At 38.3% G+C, this 20,937-nt stretch overlaps 2 protein-coding genes across 4 annotated transcripts in view; one reads left to right on the plus strand and one right to left on the minus strand.

Annotated features, from left to right (window-relative positions):
* Window positions 1-20,937, plus strand: part of LOC129742369 (aquaporin AQPAe.a) — a 219,525-nt gene that overhangs the window by 49,353 nt on the left and 149,235 nt on the right. The window lies entirely within an intron of this gene.
* On the minus strand, window positions 1,252-1,849 carry LOC129742370 (eukaryotic translation initiation factor 4E-like). Its single transcript, XM_055734271.1, has one exon. The coding sequence runs from the start codon at window positions 1,847-1,849 to the stop codon at window positions 1,286-1,288; it is 564 nt and encodes a 187-aa protein (XP_055590246.1). The 3' UTR covers window positions 1,252-1,285.

The raw sequence follows: 20,937 nt of genomic DNA on the forward strand, positions 1-20,937 counted from the left end.
GGCCTAGTAAAAGGTGCATGCCGAATTTGGGCCAGATCGGACCACGGGAAGGGGTCACTCAATAAGCCTGAAGTTTGTATGGGATTTTGAAACAATTTGTCCTGGATGAACATGGAAAACCAGATTTTTACCAGTAATGTTGGCTCCTTTGGACCGATTTCTTTTAAATACAGTTTTTTTTCAAAGTTTGAATGATGACCTACTGGTAATTCATCCCAATAACTGATTTCAATAAGAGTTAAGATGAAAAAATAATTTAGCTGCAAAAATGGGATAACATTTTTCAGGATAGTATTCATCACTGTCAATGAGGCGTCAAAATATTCGACCGCCTCGACCGGAACGCTCAATTTGAAATACATGCCATTTCGTCAAATAATGACCAAATATTTTTGTTGCGTTAGATTGCAAAATCTTAAGATTTTTTCAAATATTTAGAATCATATTCACATGAAACTGTGGGGGAGATCTGGATTACTGATTTCCTTTTCCTGGTTCTTTAATGGAAAATTAAATGATTATAAAAATCTTTTGTCAACAAAAAACTTTTGGCGGAGAAAAGTTTTTGGCATTGTTTTTAAAATTGCATAATCACAAGGGGCTAAGGAACTTGACCTTCAGTACTTTTTCGGTTGTAGTTTTTACACACTTCAAGCTTTCTCATAGCCATAGCTATATTATTTTATATTTTTTTGTTAAAATTATACCATAAAGTACTGAGATATTTCAACTCATATGAAATGTACATATTTTTCGAATTTTTGTCGTTGTTTTCTGACACCTTCTTCAGCCGTGGTTTCTGTTTCATTTTCGCAACATTGAATATTTTTTTCAAAGGTGAAATTCAATGTTTTTTTAAAGGACTTATAATAAAAGTTTAAATATCTAAGTTCTTTGTGGTACAATTTAAACCGCATGTTAAAGAGTGTAAAAACTACAACCGAAAAAGTACTGAAAATCAAGTTGCTTAGCCCCTGTGGTTATGCAATTTAATATAATTGTTAAAAATTTTTCGCAGCGAAAAACTTTTCCGCTGGACAAAAGTCGTTTATAATCACAAAACCAAGCTTCAGTGATTTTTCAGCGAAAAAATGGGAGTTTAGGTTATTAATTTCCCCTGAAAAATAAGAAGAAAACAGGAAAAAGGGATCAGCAATCCAAATCTCCCACACAGTTGTAACAAGGGTTTCTTATGGTCGTCGCCACAAATGAAAAACGAGAACATAATTTAAAATTTTTCTAATGGCCACTTTTTATTTTACCCACCCAATCTCCTTCATTACAATTATTGTTCGGACGTGGTAAAAAATCGACTTACAGCTTTCTCCTGCATCGGCGCGTCCCGGTTCATGACGGTGGAGGTCCAAATCGCAATTTTATCCATCTTCTGGCGAATGTTCACGACGGCGCCGCAAATTTCTTCAGGATTATCGAAAACCTCGCCAATCCGACACAATATCGTATCCAGCCAATATTTGTCCAATTCGTGGTGCTGCTGCCGGGGCACGTTGATCACCCACCGGCCGCCGCGGAAATTCTTCTCGTCGTCCCACATGGGGCGGATGCCCTGCTCGAACAGCGAACAATCGCACTCGGTCTTCAGGTCCGACGGGCTCTTGATGTGGTTGTATAATCTCCAGAAGTTCTTAACGACACCGACGGTGGCCACCTCGTTCAGCTTGTCTCCCCACGACTGGTTCTTATCCGGTTCCGGATACCAGAGCGTCCACTGGAATTGCAGCGGATGCTTGATGAGGCATTCCGGATCGACGATGCCGTCCTGGTCGGTATGATTCTGCTCGGTGCTCTCCGGTCGTTGCACAATCTCCTCCTTGGTTTTGCCACCCATGATCGCAAATCGGCTTAGCTCAAAAAATATCTACCCAGACACGTTGATTGAAACCGGGGACCGGGAAATTTGCTTCGCTGGGGCTTTTCGCGGGAAATCAGCCACACTTCTCTCGAACTTCGTTTTTTCGCAGTTTCGACCGATGTCCGGAAATATCCGATGACAGAACCCGTTTTTTTTTTCCTTTTCCTTTTTTTCTCGTTTTTCGGGAACTATGGGTTGTCGGGTTTTTTCAAAAATAAGTTCGAAACAGTAGGCCAAATCTGGTCGAACAAGTTGGTTTATTTTTGATTAGGATTGGGTTTTTTAGTTGTATTTTTGCTCAAATCACACCATAATAAAAGCTCTAAAAATCAATTGTAACACAGTGTCGTCTGGACTACTCTCCAAATAATCTTGTGAATATGATTCTCAACCAAATATTTGAAAAAATCCAAAGATTTTGCAATCTATCTCAACAAAAAAAAATAAAAACAGTCATTATTTGACGAAAATGGCATGCATTTAAATTGAGTGTTCCGGTCGGGCCTGTCGATCATTTTGACGCCTCATTATCATCCTTGAAAATGTTATCCCATTTTTGAAGCTTAATAACTTTTATGTCAACTGTTATCAATACAAGGTTATCGAATGAAATATTTTTTTTTCATAATTTAAACTTTGAGAAACCCATATTCAAAAGAAATCGGTCCAAAGGAACCAAAGTTACTAATGAAAATTTGTTTTTTTTTGCCAGAAATTTACCATTTCGTGGCATCCTTCCCTACCTGATGAAAATCTGGTTTTCCATGTTCCTCCCGAACAAATTGTCTCATTATCTCCTACAAACTTCAGGATCGTTGAGCTACCCCTTCCCGTGGTCCGATCTCGCCTAAATTTGGCATGGGACCTTGTACTAGGTCTAGGATCAATTTGAGCCTGCAGCTCATAACATTTTCAAAAGTCGAATTCATTATCGTAACAGGGTGGATTTCGAAATCTCGTATTTTACAGGCGCTGTCTTCACCGGAGATCCACTTTTAACAGCTTTTATGACCTGATTGAAATGCTGAGTGCTTTTCGACTGACAATTGCTCTTACCAAGGTCTTGAAAAGGCGTATGAAGGATCACTTGTGAACTTGAGTTTATGAGACAGTTAAAGTTAAGATTTACTTTTGTATTGTAAATTCAGCAATAAACAGGGGTGTGTTTTGAACAAAATGGAGCTTTTAAGACCACATGTCCTGAGAAATTCAAAAGTGATACAAATTGACTCAGCCTTTTGTATTTTCAAGGTTATAACTACCAAAGTATTTAGGTACCTGTTTCTTTCCATTTTTCAAAGAAACTTATTTGTCACACAGTCGGTAAAATTAGAAATGCAGAACTGATAAGTGATCAACCTCTTCAGCATGCAGAAAATAATGTAAAAAAATTGTGCTATTTTGTGACGGAGGCTGATCGTGGTCGGTGCCACAAATAAAAGAATTAAGATTGCGAAATTGCGAGAGATAATTTTGCGTGTATTGGGCAACATTTTTTGTGACTCATCCCTCCCATTAACCCCAAAATAGCGGGTACTCACTCTTTTTCACAAGCTTCCAATGTGCTTCCTCCTCGGCCTAAATTTCTCTCGCCTCGGGTGCGGCGTTTTGCTGTACACGGATTCGGCGATCGAAGACAGTCGGTTTCGGCGGCTGATCCACCGATTGTTCTTCGCCTGCTGCGGCGATCAGAATTTGGTCCGACTTGACGGTTGTGCCACAGGATTTCTGCCGCTGGCGCGGCGGTCACTGGCGAACGGATTCGGCGCCGGAACCACCAAGATCTCCCGCCTCGGTGCGGCTATTTGCTATGCACGGACTCGGAACCTGTGCGCCGGATGTTCGCCCCTGATGAGGCGATGGAATTCGGCCCGGATTGTCAGCTGTTCCTCCGGATATTCGCCACCGATGCGGCGACGCGCTACCAACGAATTCGGCGGCTGTGCCACCGAGATTTCGCCACGGGTGCGGCGATCTGCTGCCCTCTGATTCGGCACCTGTCCACCGGGATTCTCGCCACAGATGCGGCGGCTGGGCTGCCGGCTATTTGCCACTGACGCGGCCCACCGGATATTCGCCACTAATGCGACGATTGAACGCCCTCGGATTCGGCGGATGTTCGCCCCTGATGAGCCAAGGAACTTCGGTCCGGATCGACCGCGGTATCCCAGGATTCTTTCGCCACTGGTGCGGCGACGACGAGCGAAACTTGTCGGCGGCTGTGCCACCAAATGCTTGCCCCTGCTGCGGCGATAAAACTTGGTCCTGCTCGGCAGCAGTGCCCCAGGATTCTTCGCCACCGGTGCGGCGACGAAAGCGAACCTTTTCGGCGGCTGTGCCACCAGATCCTCGCCCCTGCTGCGGCGATAAAATTTGGTCCTGCTCGGCAGCAGTGCCCCGGGATTCTTCGCCACCGGTGCGGCGACGAAAGCGAATGGATTTGGCCCTGATTCGCCGGGATTTCTTCGCCACCAGTGCGGCGTCGATGTTGGCCCCTGCCGCGGCGATAAAATTCGGTCCTGCTCGGCAGCAGTGCCCCAGGATTCTTCGCCACCGGTGCAGCGACGAAAGCGAATGAATTTGGCCCTGATTCGCCGGGATTTCTACGCCACCAGTGCGGCGACCTGAAGCGCTTGGTTTCGGCGGAGGTTCCACCGGATTTCACGCCACTGGTGCGGCGTTCGGGATTCTATCAGATCCGGTCGTTGAATTGCCGGAGGTTCGCCACGGATGCGGCGATCGGATTCGGCGCACTTGGCGGGATTCTTTCCACTCGTGTTGCGCTCGGATTCGGCAGCCTGAATCACTGATAATCCGCCACTTATGCGGCGATGGGATCCGCTCGGATTCGGCTGTAGTTCCCCGGAATTTGTCGCCACTGATGTAGCAACCCGTGCGAGGCTGGAGTAGGTGATTGCTCTACCAGAATCACGCCCCTGTTCCGGTGAAGATGTTGTGCAGATGAATGGTGGTTGATGTGTGGAAGGTGTGGAGGCCACGTGGCGAAGGCTTTGCCACGCACTAGGCAATGATCAATGGAGTTGGCCCAGAAAGAAATAATTTGCCAAAAAGGGGTCCTGGGGATGAATCGTCTTGTTAGTTATTCCGCTGGGGTTCTTCCGAGTTGTCTGAGATACTTACGGACTTCCGACCCCTTCTCCGTTATCTCGATTCTTTGCAGAGCGTGTCTGTGGCCCGGACGAGCACTTGGCTTGAATATTCGGACACTGTGTGGACGTTTGGTTTTCCTCTGACCCGTCCCGTTGTCCTGAGCTCTGGCCTAGCCACTCTAGCGATGGCCGTATTTTTCAGCCGAGATGCCTTCTAGTCCCCGTGGAGCAACGATTTTCCCTTTTTTGGGGCTTTGAAGAAAGGCTCACACGCTTTACTGGCACTTATTTAATTTTTTGCGAAACTCCTCGAGCAGCGTCCACCAACAACCTTTTCACCGGAACTTTTAATGACGTCTTGTCAAAATTTTCCATTGAGATTGCTGCCAACTTTTTCGCATCAAAAAGGCAAAACAATGCCCAGTCGGAAATTCCATCCGAATATGGTCCGATTCCGTAAGATTTCGACTCGTCGAGCAGATACTTTCGATGATTGTTTTTCCAGTCAGGGATTTTTCCTGCTTATCCGATGCACGCTAATAAAATGTTGAGGAAGGATGGGTTCTTATTGAAAAAATGTTGCCAGATCGCTAGAATCGTATCAAATTAACAGATTTGTTGTTACGGAAAAAGTCAAATGCAACAATTTTTGAAGTCAGCGAGGAACTTTCTCGTACTTTCATAATAACTTTAATTGACATTATTTAAATAAGCATTTCCGCCTTTTTCCGCTTTAATTGGCTATGACCACAGACGACTATAAAACTGTTAACGGTCCCAAGATGCAATATGATGAAAAATATGATAAGATTGGTAATGGTAATTGATTTCACCCAACTAAAATGTAAAAAAGACCCAATTTATCATGAATTTTCTATGAAATTCATGGAAATTGCATCACAGAAAACCATCACAGAATTTTTGGGTAAAAGTGCAGAAAGTCAGAAGAGTTTTTTCTCAAAAACACAGAATTTTTTTCGGCAACCTTGCCTAGATGGTGTTACTTTTCCAGGGTTGTGGGGCTTTTCATGAAAAAAATTTCATGATCGAATTTTGAAAACCAACCATAAATATTATGTAGATTGGCTTAAAAACCTGACCTGTGAAAAATTTCAGCTCAATCGGAATTCAAGGGTTTCTAAAAGCGGTCAAAGTTTGGGTAAAATATCTCAAATATCTTCTAAGGGCCAAAGAAAATCAGGAAAATTTAAATTTTATTTTTGATACCTAAGGACTTAAAATGCAAAAAATGTTGAAGTTGTTGTTGTACGTTTAGAGAGTTTTATCCTGCAACTTTTACTCTCATTCGATAACTTCAAAAAGTTATAAATCTGGTTTATCTTGAAAAATTAAATTTTTGGTTAAAAATCGGTTCAAGAAAATAAAATTGTAAAAACCGAAATTTAAACTTTGATGCCAAATGACTTAGGATTGCATAAAACATCAAGAGCTGGTGTTATGTAGAAAAAAAATGTTGGCAGTAAATCAACTTTCCGGCTCTTTTTTGGAAAACTGGCTGTTTTATCTTAGCTTAGCTTTGTTGACTACTCATATTCACCTTATCCAATCATTTAACTTGATGTGCTTAGTTATGATTATTAATTCAAAACTTCAGATAACATGATCGCTGGCGAGACTAAGCAAAACAAGTTCTACCTCGCTAATGTTTGCTACTCCGTGATTGATCGAGCCATCAGTTTTGTGCAAGGGCCAAAAGAATGGTGCTTGGGACTAGCAGTTCATTCACAATGCACAAAACTCATGCTTTCCCTTTCAAAATTATCAATAACGGCGCCGGCCACGTTCTAGTAGTTAATGAGGAATGAAAGGAAGGATTGTTAGTAGGATAGGATCAATTAACAACGTTTTGTCCCTTTATATTCCAAAGATTAATTTTGAAAAATGGAAAATTTCATAAACAAAGGTAAATCAATATCTCCAAGTATAGAAACCTCTGAAAATCTATATTTAAATATCAAAGGAAAGGGTTGTGTTAGTACAGGAAAGGTTTTAGGTCAGAATCCATTTTGGCGAATGATGTGATCGAGCTTTCCAACACCTTCTATGCTCCAAGATTGTTCTCAAGGAAACTCCTAATTTCTATTTTTGAGGCAGTGACAAGAAGTTTAATAGTAAAGTAAAAACTGTGTTTATATTCTTTTTAAAGTAACTTGTTTTCCTAATTCTTGTTCCTGAAACACTAATGTGCTTAAAAAATGCAAAGTAAAGATACTTCTATCATACTTCGAAAAATATTTAAAAGGAGATATTCAAAATATTAAATTTTTAGATTTATGAAACTAATCTCCTTTTTGTTATTTTTAATTTTTAACTTGATATGTAGGTTGTCATAACTGAATAAGACCGCTTTTGGAAACTCATCAGTGCAATTCAACTCTTTGCCTCTTTGCCATTTGCCCTGAGAACAAATCAACCAAAAAAGCTGGTTAGTCATAAGCTTTAGGGGAGAGTGGGGATACTTGATCCCCTTTTCTTATTTTCACCATATCTTTTTAGAAAAATATAGCAACTCGCCGTCTTTGACATTTTTTGACAGCTTGTAACTTCAAATTTCTATGCTCCAAAAATTAGAACGATACTTGAACCCGTTGATGAACTAGAAGCATTTTCGTGGGAGTAAAAAAATTGCGATTTTTCTGAAGTTAGGAGAGACTTGATCCCCTTTTGAAGGAGACTTGATCTTTTATTCAGGAAGCCCTAATCCTTGTATAAAAATCAAACAAAACCCCAAGATAGAATGTTAATTGACTATTTTGGTCATGTTTGTTCTCATTTCACAATTTATAGCAGACATAAGAAGAAAATTCTATAACTTTGTCTCAACGCTAATAACATTGCATACTTAAAGGCGTTTTTTATAATTAAGAGAAAATTAATTATTTTTGCTCTTTTCTTCAGACAATTATTTGATAAATATTAGTTTTTGGATAAATATTAGTAACTTCGTAATCAGCAATCATAACGATCAATTCAGAAGAAGAATATGCCGTTTGGAAGGGGATCAATTGTACCCAACTCTAGGGGATCAATTGAACCCATAATCAACATTTTAGAAAACTTTTTCTGAAAAAAGTTGAGAGTTTTTCATTACTTTGAAAATATGGCATTATGAAGTTCATTTTACGCTCGAACGATTGATATATTGGAACAAATATTTTTGTCATAATTTTCCCACGTAAGGAACATTTTAAAGTGATGAAAAAAGATCATCAAGTTACATTTTGTGAAATTTTTCAAACAAAGTTCAATAACTCAAACAATAATTTTGTTATAATTTTTAAAACTACAAGCATTGTTTTTTTGATCATTTTGGCACATTTTTCTAGAACATTTGATCTTTGTAAGACATTCCAGTTTCGAGATATAGCTAAGGAATCAAGTATCCCCAGGGATCAAGTATCCTCATTCTCCCCTACTTATTGGATTTGCAATAATAAACTTATTGGAATCAAAACCTTAGCTGACAAAAAAGGCCTTTTAAAAATAACATCCCACTGCACGTGCAATAAAATCACTAGTATGTCAAAAACTTATCAGCATCTCAACTTAACGATTTGCCATCATAAATTTATAAATGTTTGAAAAACTAGCTCAAAGTATGAATGGACTTCGTTTAAAATAGAAAAAAAATCATAAGTCACAAAATTCTGGGAAGTGCAACTGAAGAAAAATTATAAAATTTAATCACACAAACACAATTTTATGTTCTACACCTAAAATCTTTGAAGAAAAAAATCTAAACTTAATGCCATACAGAGTTTTTAAAATGATAATAACATCAGTTTCTTTTAATCCGCCGCCTTGTTTACTTCGGCAAAAACCGCTAATCGTTCGAAGCAAATATTTTTTTTTAGATTGGAAATCAAAGTCACGTTTCTAATCGTTTCCGAATCGTGTTCCAGTGCCTGAACATTTGATGATAACATTTAGCCGTTTTATCGGATAATTTCATAAAATAAGTTTACGATAATCTTTCAAGGTTAAAATTTAGCATATCTAGCATGCCCTCCTAAATGTATGCTGCAAGCAATTAAAATTGTGTACAAGTTTTTATACTATTGAAATATTTCCAATTTCAAAATCAAGCATGTTCAGCAAAAAAGGGAAATCGTTCTTATAAACTAAATAAAACCACTTTTCAACAAATACAATCGTCAAAATGAAAAACAGGTCTTAAAGGCTCGGATCAGTCTAGAATTCTCCTGAAACCCAACAATCTTTTGAGAGGACAACTATGCTGAGATTCAAATCCACCGAATTTCAAAGAATAGACCGAGATAAAAGAATTTGCCGCACTGTCAAACTCAGAGATGCTCAATGCTAATTTAGTTCTCCTTAGGGAAACTGTTTTCCCAAAAAGTCGGTTTATGACCAAGTTTAGATAACACCACATCTTGATATTTTTAAGTTATTTGGCATCAAAAATTAAATCTCAATTTTTGGTACCCCTTAGGTTAGGAAACCCCTGAATCGAATACGATTGAGCTGATACTTTACACAGGTTGGTTTTTGATCCAGTATACAAAATTCCACCTTGATTTATATTAGGAACTATTGAATTAAATTTAATATGATGGCATGATCGGGTCAAACAGATGAAAAAGTTATTGGAAGATGAATATCGGAGGTAGAATAAATCAAGTTTTCACGTACACACGAATTAAATTACACAAATTTTATTTCCAAAATCTTGATTCAACTCTAAGAATTAAATATTTTGAATTTATTGCAAAAAAGCTTTTCTTTTGTTTTCTATTATTTTTAGAAACTTATGCCACAGTGGAAATTAGTATAAAACTACAAAAAATGTTGATAGAACTCACTGTTGCAAGTTACTAAGTCTTGTAATAAATTAGATCTTTGAGTGATGATTCGATATCTGATTTGGAATTTGAGCTGTAAGTTCTAATATACGTTGTTGTTTTCAATTAAAACATATTTTCTATGTTCTGACATTGAACTCAAGATTCAAGCTAAAAAAACTGCCTTTTCACTGTTGAAAGACATACAACAAAATCTGAAAAGGTTGCAACAGTGATTGGAACCAATCGTGCTGATCTGCGTAAATAATTCGGAACCAAAATATCGTAAAAAAATTTCAAGTGTAAGTGCCTATTTAAAATTTCCTGTCATCTCGAGTCATGTTCAACAATCAGTGATCACATTCCTTTTAAGTCATTTATCTCTGTCAGTTGTCCTTCGTACACCAAAAATATATCTTCTTAGGTACGTTCGATAATGAAGCTCGAAATTCCTCTGCAAGAATATGCGAAATGCTTTCTTTGGAATTGAGCCAGCTGACGATTCACCAAGACTATTGGAAGGCAGCAAGCCCATCTGTACTCTCAAGATCGACTAAGTTTAAATTCTTGAGAAAGATGATGAAAATTTTGTATACCGTGAACCTACATAAGTGTTAAGCATTTAAGATGAATTTCCAAACAGTGGTCTGGTATTTGGTATTTGTTTTCGGCAATGGAGCGTAATGCGACATTTTGAAAATTTCTGCTGAAATCCCGCTCTAACTGACAGTCCATGGCTACGGATGTCAACTTTTTATGAGCAATTTGATTCGATGGTCGCATGTTCAATAGTTAGGTCGTTTCGACTTCTTAAAAACTCATATAGTCGCCGGAATGGATTGGGCGTCGTGCTTAATTGACACTAAGGATTACATCATATTGCCAAATTTGTCTCATCGTCCGCCGATCGGTTCGTTTTCTCAGGTTCAGCTGATTTTGCTGGAGTTTCATTTTCGATAGCGGGGTACCTACCTACCTCAAAACGTTTTCTTTGATAACGTTTATCCATTGATACAAGGTTGATATCTTCGAAATTTTCGGTTAGCTAATTTCATTGACAATAACAGTAAGTGCAGGGATTTGCCAAGGAAATTTATCGTCACAATGTATCAGTGAATAAGTGTCCAGATTTGCGTCAAATTTTACGAGTTGACTTAGATTAGAGGATAGGTTTAAGGAATTAAAGGCAACTTAGGATGGCGCGCGCGCGTGTTGATAAAACAGTAGTATTTTTATGCTTATTGTTTTCATTGCAAAATGAGGATTACATTCATTCATGATTAATTTTTTATCATTATACGTGGCTCTTTAAATTATATTGGATGTTTACCAACAAAGTTTTTAGTGATAAGAGAACTAATTTGATAAATAAAGTCAAGTTGCGTTTCCAGATTATCTTTAATATCTTTAAGTCGGATCAATATTTACACCCATACTTTTACGTACAGTTTACTATTATGTACATTATCACGAAAATTTGTACCTAATATTACATTTTAATGTTTCCCCAATTTAATTTTTTTTCAAAATTTACTTTTATCTCCAGTAGTTTAAGTTACGACTTGTTATTCCTATCGGGAGACATTTATCTAATTATAAAATCAGTTGGACAATATGAATCATTTACTTTTAAATGAACTTATGGTTTTCGATTTTCCATCTGAAAATGATTTCTCTGTACATTCCCCACTTCGTGCGAAAGCCCTGGAAACGGTCCAGTGTGACTATCCATCAACAACTTCACGTCCAACATCTTTTTTCTTTCTATTTGTAGCATTTTTTTTTTTCTCACTGCCCCGCGTAATTGATCGGACTCTTCACCCTCCCGATTTGGGGTGAACCTCTCTCTATTCGAGAGATTGACCGACTGGGAGAACCGGTTTCAATCATTTTTGCGATCGCATTCACGTCACGTTGCGTGCCAACAATCTTCACCTCAATGTCACGGTTACTTCGCGGGACTTGCAAATAAAAATATAAACATGTAGTATTTATGTGAAGCTAGATAGAGACAGAGATATGAAGTGAAAAAAGATATATCCGCATACAGCTTCAACGCGACTAGACTGGACGACTTGACACCAACCATCCAATGACTTGTAGTGAAAGAGGTGATGAATCTAAAAAAAAACGCGATCTGACTGACCTCTACCTTGTACCTCGTTATAAATCTTGAGAGACCATTTCCTGTGCAGAACTGCCGTATTTTGGGATGACATTTATCGAAAAGGATTAGGTGGTTACACAAAGCACGATAATCAAACAATCTGACATGATTTTAGTAATTTCCTAGTTGCCTGTCAAGGAATTGATTCTAAAAAATTAATGACTTCAAGATGTTCTAAGTAATTGTAAGTTGCAAATCAATGACCGACTTTTCCAATTCTCTCAATTCTTGTTTTAGCTTCCCGTTCGTTAAAATTTATAAATTTTTAAGGAATTTAAAACCAAATCTAAATTTTTGATATTTTTAAAACAGAAGTCAAAAAGGTTCAACTTCATTCACCAAAATAGTTTAATGAACTAAAATCATTGCGATCAAAAGTTTATAAATGTTCTCCAGTGATGCCGAAATAGTAGACTTTAAGCTTATAAAGCATAGGTGGCCGAGATTTTCACCCGAATATCCTTATTTGGACGCTAACGGACGCAAAAATAAATTTAAAAAATGACTTCTTCCATAGAAGTCATTTTTTAATTTCTCTTGAGAAGTGGAAATATGGTTATTTTTGAACCGCAGTCGATTTCAGCGTATAAGTAAGAAAGTGGTTATTTTTTAACCGCAATGCGAAATTAAGTAGGAGCGTGGTTTCAAAACTGTGAATTACGGTGAAAACTGTTTAAATTCGAATATGTTTAAAAGAGAAATAAAAAACGAACAATTCTTCGGTTTTTAGAACATTTTCTTTGCCAGATTTTTTTTGTTGATGCCAATAGACTGCCGAAGCATAAAAAGCATTTGCCAAATTAGTCACCACGGTGGGGAATTTTGTTGAAGTGCATAAGCATCTGCTTGCACAGGTTTCTAGAACGGATTTTTTTTTCTGACACGCCACCGACGGACAGGAAATACAGAAGCAACTCGGAAACTGTGTACTGCTGGACGCTTATCTTAGTTGTGCATTTCCATGCATGCAGCGTCGGGGTGTCGTTGCCGACATATTGAAAAATCGGCTACATTGTTGGCAAGTGGCCGTATCTGCCTTCTTGCTTTGTCCCTTGCTACATTTTTTACATTTGCATGTATCATTGTTTCCCTAGCAAATGTCCCCACGCACTGGTAACTTACATCGTTCGTTCGTAATATTGATACACCATCTGGCGTAGCCGGTTGTAGAACTCCGATCGACTGCCACTCGTAATGCTCGAATTATTTGGTACTTCCGAGTGGATCGCTCCCATTCCATCGCCATCGTTGCAGGTTGCAGTTATTATTGCTTCCGCCACCTTCGTGCTCATCATCGGTTCAGTTTGAATGACATATTTTGAAAACATTTCCATTTTTCCAGGCTGCTTGGTTTGAGCTAGTCCAGCTAGATCTACGAGATTTGTTCGCAACTGTCAACAAAAGATAGCCAAGTTTAGTTTTTTTTGACTAGGTCCTACAAAATAGTCATCCAGTTAATTGGAATGAGCGACGTGGCCAGGCACATATCAGAATTATTTTGTCGACTTGATTCTACAATCGTAAATTTGACAAATAGAAACATATTGAACAACAAAATTCTACATTACCTGAGTGAGAAGTTCCGATCCGTTCCGATTTTCTGCCAGGCAATTTTTGATGTTGCGGAGATTAAACGAGCTACTTCCGGATCGCTATTTAAGACTCTTTTTTCTTTTAATTTTGCTTCATGGTGCCATGATCCGTTAATGAGTCTTCCGTTAGTGGTTGATGTTTCCGGTGAATTACGACAGGATCCAGGCTAATCCCAATGTTTTTTTAATGCAAATTACTGAAATTTAAACTTTGTTCATTTTCATAAGACTCTGCTGACGGTTCGGAACTTCGCGGCTCGGAAGCAACACCGGGTCACGAACTGTCGTGGGGTCAAACTGATTAGTCGACCAGCTGCATGAAGCTAGTAAGTCAAGCAGTGTATGGTTCCTCCGGGCCTCGGCTCGGCAGATCGTGATCCGGTGGCTTACCGGCGTAGCTTCCGAACTTTGAATCTCCTGTCAGACAGAACGCACAATAATAATAATAAAAAAAAAAAACAATTACCTGTTAGCAGCTTTCAAGCGTTTTCGTATCTGGATGTTTACTCGATTTAAAGACACAAATTTACGAGAAAGTTTAAACCTGTTTAAACGTCAATTTTGGAAGAAAATTTCATATTTGCTAAACCACGTACAATTGATCACTATCAAAATGGCGATGAAGCATTACGAGATTTTTCAATAAATTATGGTTAAATTTTAAACCACATTTGGTTATTGAACGTGAACTCTGAAGATGGTTAGAATTGGACTTGAAAAAATCGTTAAAAAATAACCATATTGGCAGTTTTGTTGCGAAAACCATAAAATGGTTATTTATGAACCAAAAATGGTTATAAAAAAATGAGCGTGTTATGAAAATTTCGTATCATGGATCCGCCTGTGGGCTCTTTATGAACATTGTAAGATAAAATGTTCGCGGTTTTTAATAGTCAAAAACAATTTTGTCCTCGGGCCATATAAAGTTCTTGAATCCTAAAGATCCCTGAATGTATGCAAACATTTTTTTTTCTTCCGATATACATAAAGAGCCAATCGCGGATCCATGATGCGAAATTTTCATTTAAAAAAATCAATTTCTATATATAAGGATATTTTGTTCAAAATCTTGTCCAACCATTTTTTTTTCTTGTAGGGGAAAGCCCACTGTAGTTGATCTATTGTGGTATTTGTTGCTCCCTCCGCTGTTTTCCAGTTGGAAACAATAGTGGTGCTTTCCCAGTTCTTGAGCTCCATAGTCAGGGCACTTCTCGATACTCCGTAGAAAGGTTCAGGTCCAACCATGCTCTAACGCGTTATATCTTAATTTGAATATGATAAGACTTAGCTTCCTAGATTACCCGGATGTTGCCCAATTTTGTTCATTTATTTGCAAAATCAAACGAAAATTTGAATTGATTAGAAATATAATTACGTATTTTGCATCCAATTCTTTGAGCCCATTTTGTCAATTTTTTTTTAGAAACTTGAAATATGATTTAAAGCATAGGTGGCCAACATTTTCAACAGACGGGCCAAATTTTTGTTATGAGATTTGCTCGCGGACCAAACAAGTATTTTTCTAAAATTTTCCAGGAAAAAACACAATACGTTATAAAAATCAAAAATTTCTGCATATGCATGTTTCAAGTACAAATTTATCTTAGTAAGACATTTTTGTTCGATGCATTTTGTTACGAATTTTTTCAAGCGATTTAAAAACTTCATTATATATTCCTTAAATATCAAATCGTCGCCCATTTCAAAAGCTTTTAAGTTTACCGGCCTCCCTTCAAATTTTTTTGAGGAGTTTCGAATTTAAATGAAAAACCTTACATGGAATGGAATTGTTGCAAAATTGTACCGTTTATAAGCTCTCGGCATTTAAAATATTATCTACTAAAAGTGCTTATAAGCACGCACCTCTAGAACTGTTCCGAGTTGAATCTAAAAAATTACCATTTTTTGCACAGGAGAAAAAGTTTAAGCGGAATTTGTCATAATATCCAATATTGATATCATATGTGTATCGGGAAGGTCATCCTGAAACAAAATGAATGAACTGAAAAAACTTGTGAATAAAAAATTCCTTCGAAAAAAATCCATATATTCAAGTTGTCCTTGTGAAAGATTAACCAAAGCTAAAACGATTATGGTTGAAATATGTGTAGGGATGAGATGAAGAATATACAGAAAATAAATCAAATTTAATTAGGAATAAAATAAAATAATAGTTGTATTCGGCAACACTGTAGATGAATAAAATAAAATAAATTTCTATGAGAACATTTGCTATTTTGGCAGCACTTGACAAACAAACAAAACAAAGTCAGTCATTGATCTATTCTTGCGAGCATGGGTGGCAAAACTCCTCAGATCGGCTTGTCCAGTGAAAGAGAGTGCAATTTTTTTCGTCTGCTCCCCCAATCGGTGCGGGGAGAGATAAATCGCACTGAAATGAAGAGTGAGATTGTCAACACATAAGAGTGAGCGAGAGCATTCATATCCGCTGATGAAGAGAATTCCCTTCTCCGGAAAAATCTGTTGCGCAATGTGCTGAGGAGAATTCGAGAGCTAACTCAGTTTATTCTTGGTACGTTCACAAGAAAAGATGCTACTTTCCGAATCAAAGCTCCCAGCGGTGTCCTGATTTTCTAGAAGCCGTCCTGATCTTAATTGCAATTGATTTTGCAATAAAAACAGTTTAACCTCTTAAACCAATGGTAATCTTCGGTTCAGATGATATTTGAACGGTGTTTTTCGGTATAAACTAAAAGTCACCTAACTTCATATCTCTTCTGCTGCATAAATTAAGGCGTATACTGCACCGCTATTTCGCCTTAATTTATGCAATCTAAGAAGAGCTGAATTTCATTTCCACCAATCTACTGGGGTCCTGAAAAATCCTGGTTTTTGTTCTTCGCGGTGTCCTAATTTTTTGATGAAACCACCTGTCACCTCTTCTTCGCACGCTACCTTTTGCAAAAAAAAAAATTCAAAACAGCTAACAGCAGTAGGCATGGAAGCGGAGTATAAATTGTTTATATTTTTTCTACGTTGTGTGGTGGGAGTCTAAATAATTTTTTCCTTCTTTACTCTGAGGTGTATGACTGAAACACAGGGCGCTCTTTGTTTAGAATTCTCTTTCTCCCACTCGGATGCAAATGCTCTCACACTTGCCGTCCGAGTCACTTACAGCTCGTGTAAACTCGGGTAACGAGTGGAGCACGATCAGCGAAAGAGGATTACACTCGGAAGCCGAACTGAAAACAGTGTTGGTTGCTCCCGTCTCTTTGTTGTTTGAGAAGAGCCGACCAACCCTGCTTGCGAGCGACAGACGTGTTTAAGTGAATCTCTGAATTGAGATTCGTAAAATCACGACAATATTGACAAATGTGACCCCACTATAAATTCTATCAAATTTTTAAGAACACGTTACCAATTTAACTAAGCTATTTAAATTTGGTTTAATCTTTTGCTATTGAAGTGAATAAAAAAAAAATTACAAATTTTAAATACAAGCTACAGTTTTCTTCTTTTTATCAATTTTTCCCAAACATTTGACGGGATTTGAAAAAAAAATTAAACAAATTTTAATCATAGATATTTTTAAGCCTAAGTCGAATCGTGTCACAGTCTGCAACAATGTTTTTAAATGAGTTAAAATCTTCAATATCAAATACTCAAAGGCTTTCTTAAATGATGTTAGAAATAGTTGTAATTTTATCTATTCCAAGTTCTAAAAATTTTAAGATTTAATTTTTTCAAGCGTATCGCTGAAACGAATAGCTAAGCAAGATCTGAATCTGTGATTGAATAAAGGATAATGAACAGATTCAAAATCAGGTTTCAGTTTTCACGTAGGTTTATTAATTTATTCATAAGTAATCAAAGATCGATTTCACTTAAAACTGATCAATTTTACATTTTTTACATGTTCTATCATTAAATCTAGAAGTGATTGATAAAATCAATCAATTGATAGTGAAAATAAACAAATTTTTAAAGGCCATTTGCATTCTTGCGCCTTAATGTTCTTTGTCAAATAACAGTTTTTGCTTTCAACATAATTTAGCACCAGCGCATTAAGCATTGATCGTTCAGAAATGGTGAAAACAGATTTTGCTTTGTGCCATCAGTTCATCTAAATGGCCTACATCGTCATCAGATTTTAACCCACTGGACTTAGATTCCTTTTTATACATGCTAGGGAAGTTGGGCATCACCTATGCATTCGAGGTTGAACACATTTTTAAACATTTTGTTATTAACGATAAAAAAAACAATGACAAAAAAGTCCGGTCACACTATTTTGGGGTCGCCTGTAGGCTGTAGGCCTGTAGGCCTGTAGGTGCCTTCTATATGTCAAATGAAAGGGCTAACTCTGCTGCCCAAAGTGGCAGAGTTCCGTTTCTGTGCAGTTTGTTTACATTGAGTTGTGAGCCATGGCAGAGTTAAGGGCAGCTGTTATCGCTGCCGCAATACTAAAAGCAGCTGAAACATACGATCCAAAAACTGTCATCTTCAGCGATTCGGCCAGTGTGCTCTCCGCCTTGTCACACGGCAACATTAAACACCCTTGGCTACCAACCATCACCAAAATAGCTCTCCAAAAGCAAATCACCCTTTGCTGGGTACCGGGGCATGCCGGAATCCCCGGTAACGAAGCCGCCGATCGACTTGCAGCTGCAGCCACGCTTTCGGATCCCCCGCCGATAGCCATTCCTCAACAAGATGCCCTCAACTTCATAAGAAGATCTCTACAAGAATCCTGGGACATCGAATGGAACTCCAATCTCCATGCAAAGTTGCGTGAAATAAAAAACTCCACGGTCAAATGGACAGACAGACCGACCCAAAATGAAAGAAGGGCTCTTACCCGCCTCCGTATCGGCCACACTCGCATCACACACGAACATCTTTTAACTAAAAGCCACCCTCCAATCTGCCCATGCTGCGACACAGAAATCACCATCAAACACATCTTGGTTACATGTCCTCAATACCATCTTATCAGACAGACCTGCCGTCTTGCAACAAGCCTAAGGGAAATTTTAAGTAACTGCCCGGAAGAAGAGACCAAGGTTCTGGCTTTCCTTCGGAAAGCCAAACTTTTGCATAAAGTCTGAACTAAAAACCACCCCAATGACCCTAATGGGTTAAACACCATTTTCATCGAGGAAGAATGACCTAAATGGGTTAAACTCCTATCAAAAACAAAAAAAAAAAAAACTGTTATCGCTGCTCGGTTTGGCGCGCAGATGACGAGCTTATTTTTTTGGACGAGAAGCTGTTCGTTTTGGAGCAAACAGTCAATCGCCAAAATGATTGAGTTTGGAGTGTGAGCCTCCAGCAAGCTCCTGCGGACAAGCTGAACGTTTCCCGGTTCCAAAATAAGACGTCAGTTTTGCTTCCTGACAGATGGCGCAGCATCCCACACCGCAAAGGTTGTTCAGGCGTGGTGTGAGGAAAACTTGACCGATTTCATTTCGAAGAATGAATGGCCTCCGCCGTCTCCGGATTCGAATCCACTGGATTATTTCGTGTGGGGATACATGATGTCGAAGCTGAACGACTATAAAATAGCAAATTTGGAGCAATTCAAGTGAGTTATGACAAAAATCTTCGACGAGATGCCGATGGAGTAGGTGCGCGCCGCTTGCGACGACTTTCCGAGACGTCTGAAGCTGGTTCGATCAGATAAAGGTGGTGTTATTCCGAGATATCGTCTGTGAAGTATCTTTATGAGTTACTGAATAAAGCTATGAAAGCCAGATTCAGATTTTCTTCTTATTCTTTGAGATATTGAGATTTTCCTGTGTGACCGGACTTTTTTGTCACCCTGTACGTGCCGTTATCAAACACTAATGTAACAAATTTGAACTCAAGCACCTGTGTTTCAAGTATTTATTATTGAATTCAAGATCTTTTTTATACAAATACTTTTAAGAAAGAATACGGATAAAATTAATCGTCAGGTTTCGAAGGAATTCTCGATTTTTTCCTGTAACACGGCTCATTAGGCGACGCACACCTTCTTCGTCCATCGTAGCTATCTTATTCAACCAGGTCTTCATTTGATTGATGTCATTGACAACCTCCATTGGTCTTGAGTCTCCTCTTCATGATTGCCCAGTATTTCTCAATAGGGCGGAACTGGAGGCAGTTGGGTGGGTTAAGGTTTTTCGGACCAAATGGACCCCTTTCTCTGCATATTATTCTTGAACGACTTTGCTGTAATGAAAGCATGCCAATTCTGGCCAAGACATTACGGGATAGTCGTGGGATCGAATGAATGGCAAAATTCGTTATTGGAGACACTCTTTTAAATATGGTTCCGACGTAATTGTCTTATTTGTAACGAAAACTTTCGTTTTTTTTGCCACAGCTGCAAATGCCCTGCCAAATCATAAATTTTTGTGCAAATTTATCGGCAAAAAAAAATTAGCTGGAGCATCCTCCCGAGCTGTTGCCAAGTAAAATTTTTAACCTGGAATTTGCCCGAAGTCAGTCTAGACAGAGGTTTGATTTTCCGTCAGAAGACACCTGTTGAATTTAGTCAGCACCTGGTCGTATAGCTTCCGAGCACATATTTTGGCCACATTTTTCTGTTTTTGGCTGTTTACTAAATAGCTCAATACGGCTTGATTCCTTCCTGGAGTCGAATTCTCCTAAGGGACTATGGGCAGCACCGAATTTTTTAGCCCAATCATAGACCGACAGATTGGAATTCCTGTTAATCGTCTTCAAAAGCTTACCACACAGTTTCCGATCGACAGTTCCAATCCGACAATTGGATTGAGGCTTCCGAATAGGCGTCAATGTTTCCTTATACCGTTTAATAATGCGCCATACGGTATTTCTGGGCAATTTCAACTGATTAACTAACCTAGATGCAGACCACATTCCAAATAACTTTCAAGTAACAATTTTTTTTTCTTCTCTCGGCTTCGATGTTGATTGTTTTCAATATTCAGTCGATTTGCGGAATGTCAAAAACATACGTGAAGTTGACAAAATTCCTGACACGTGGGCGCTAAGAACTTCCAAATCCGTCCTCCAGGAGCGCCACAATTTGAACAATAAGGATTATAATAATATTGAGTACAATTTTAAGAAATATGATAAATTTGATGCATACATAAAAATCATGAAAACCTTTGTAAGAGTTCTTCTATAACTTTAAAACTGGTCACATTTATAATACAACGAAATGCATCCACAGCTTAATGATAAATTTAGCTTGGATCAATCACGAAATCTACATCCGGCATTCTAGCATGGCAGACATTTTTCGGCAAGTGTTTTTGTTATGTTTCGTTGCCCATTTTCACGGCCAGCATCACCCGTCCAATGTCATTGATTTATTTTGGGGGAGAATTTATGAGGATCCTACCGTAGTTTTCCTTTCAAATGATCCATCTCCGACCAC

Source organism: Uranotaenia lowii, chromosome 2, assembly GCF_029784155.1.
Source record: "Uranotaenia lowii strain MFRU-FL chromosome 2, ASM2978415v1, whole genome shotgun sequence".
In the NCBI taxonomy this organism is placed as follows: domain Eukaryota; kingdom Metazoa; phylum Arthropoda; class Insecta; order Diptera; family Culicidae; genus Uranotaenia; species Uranotaenia lowii.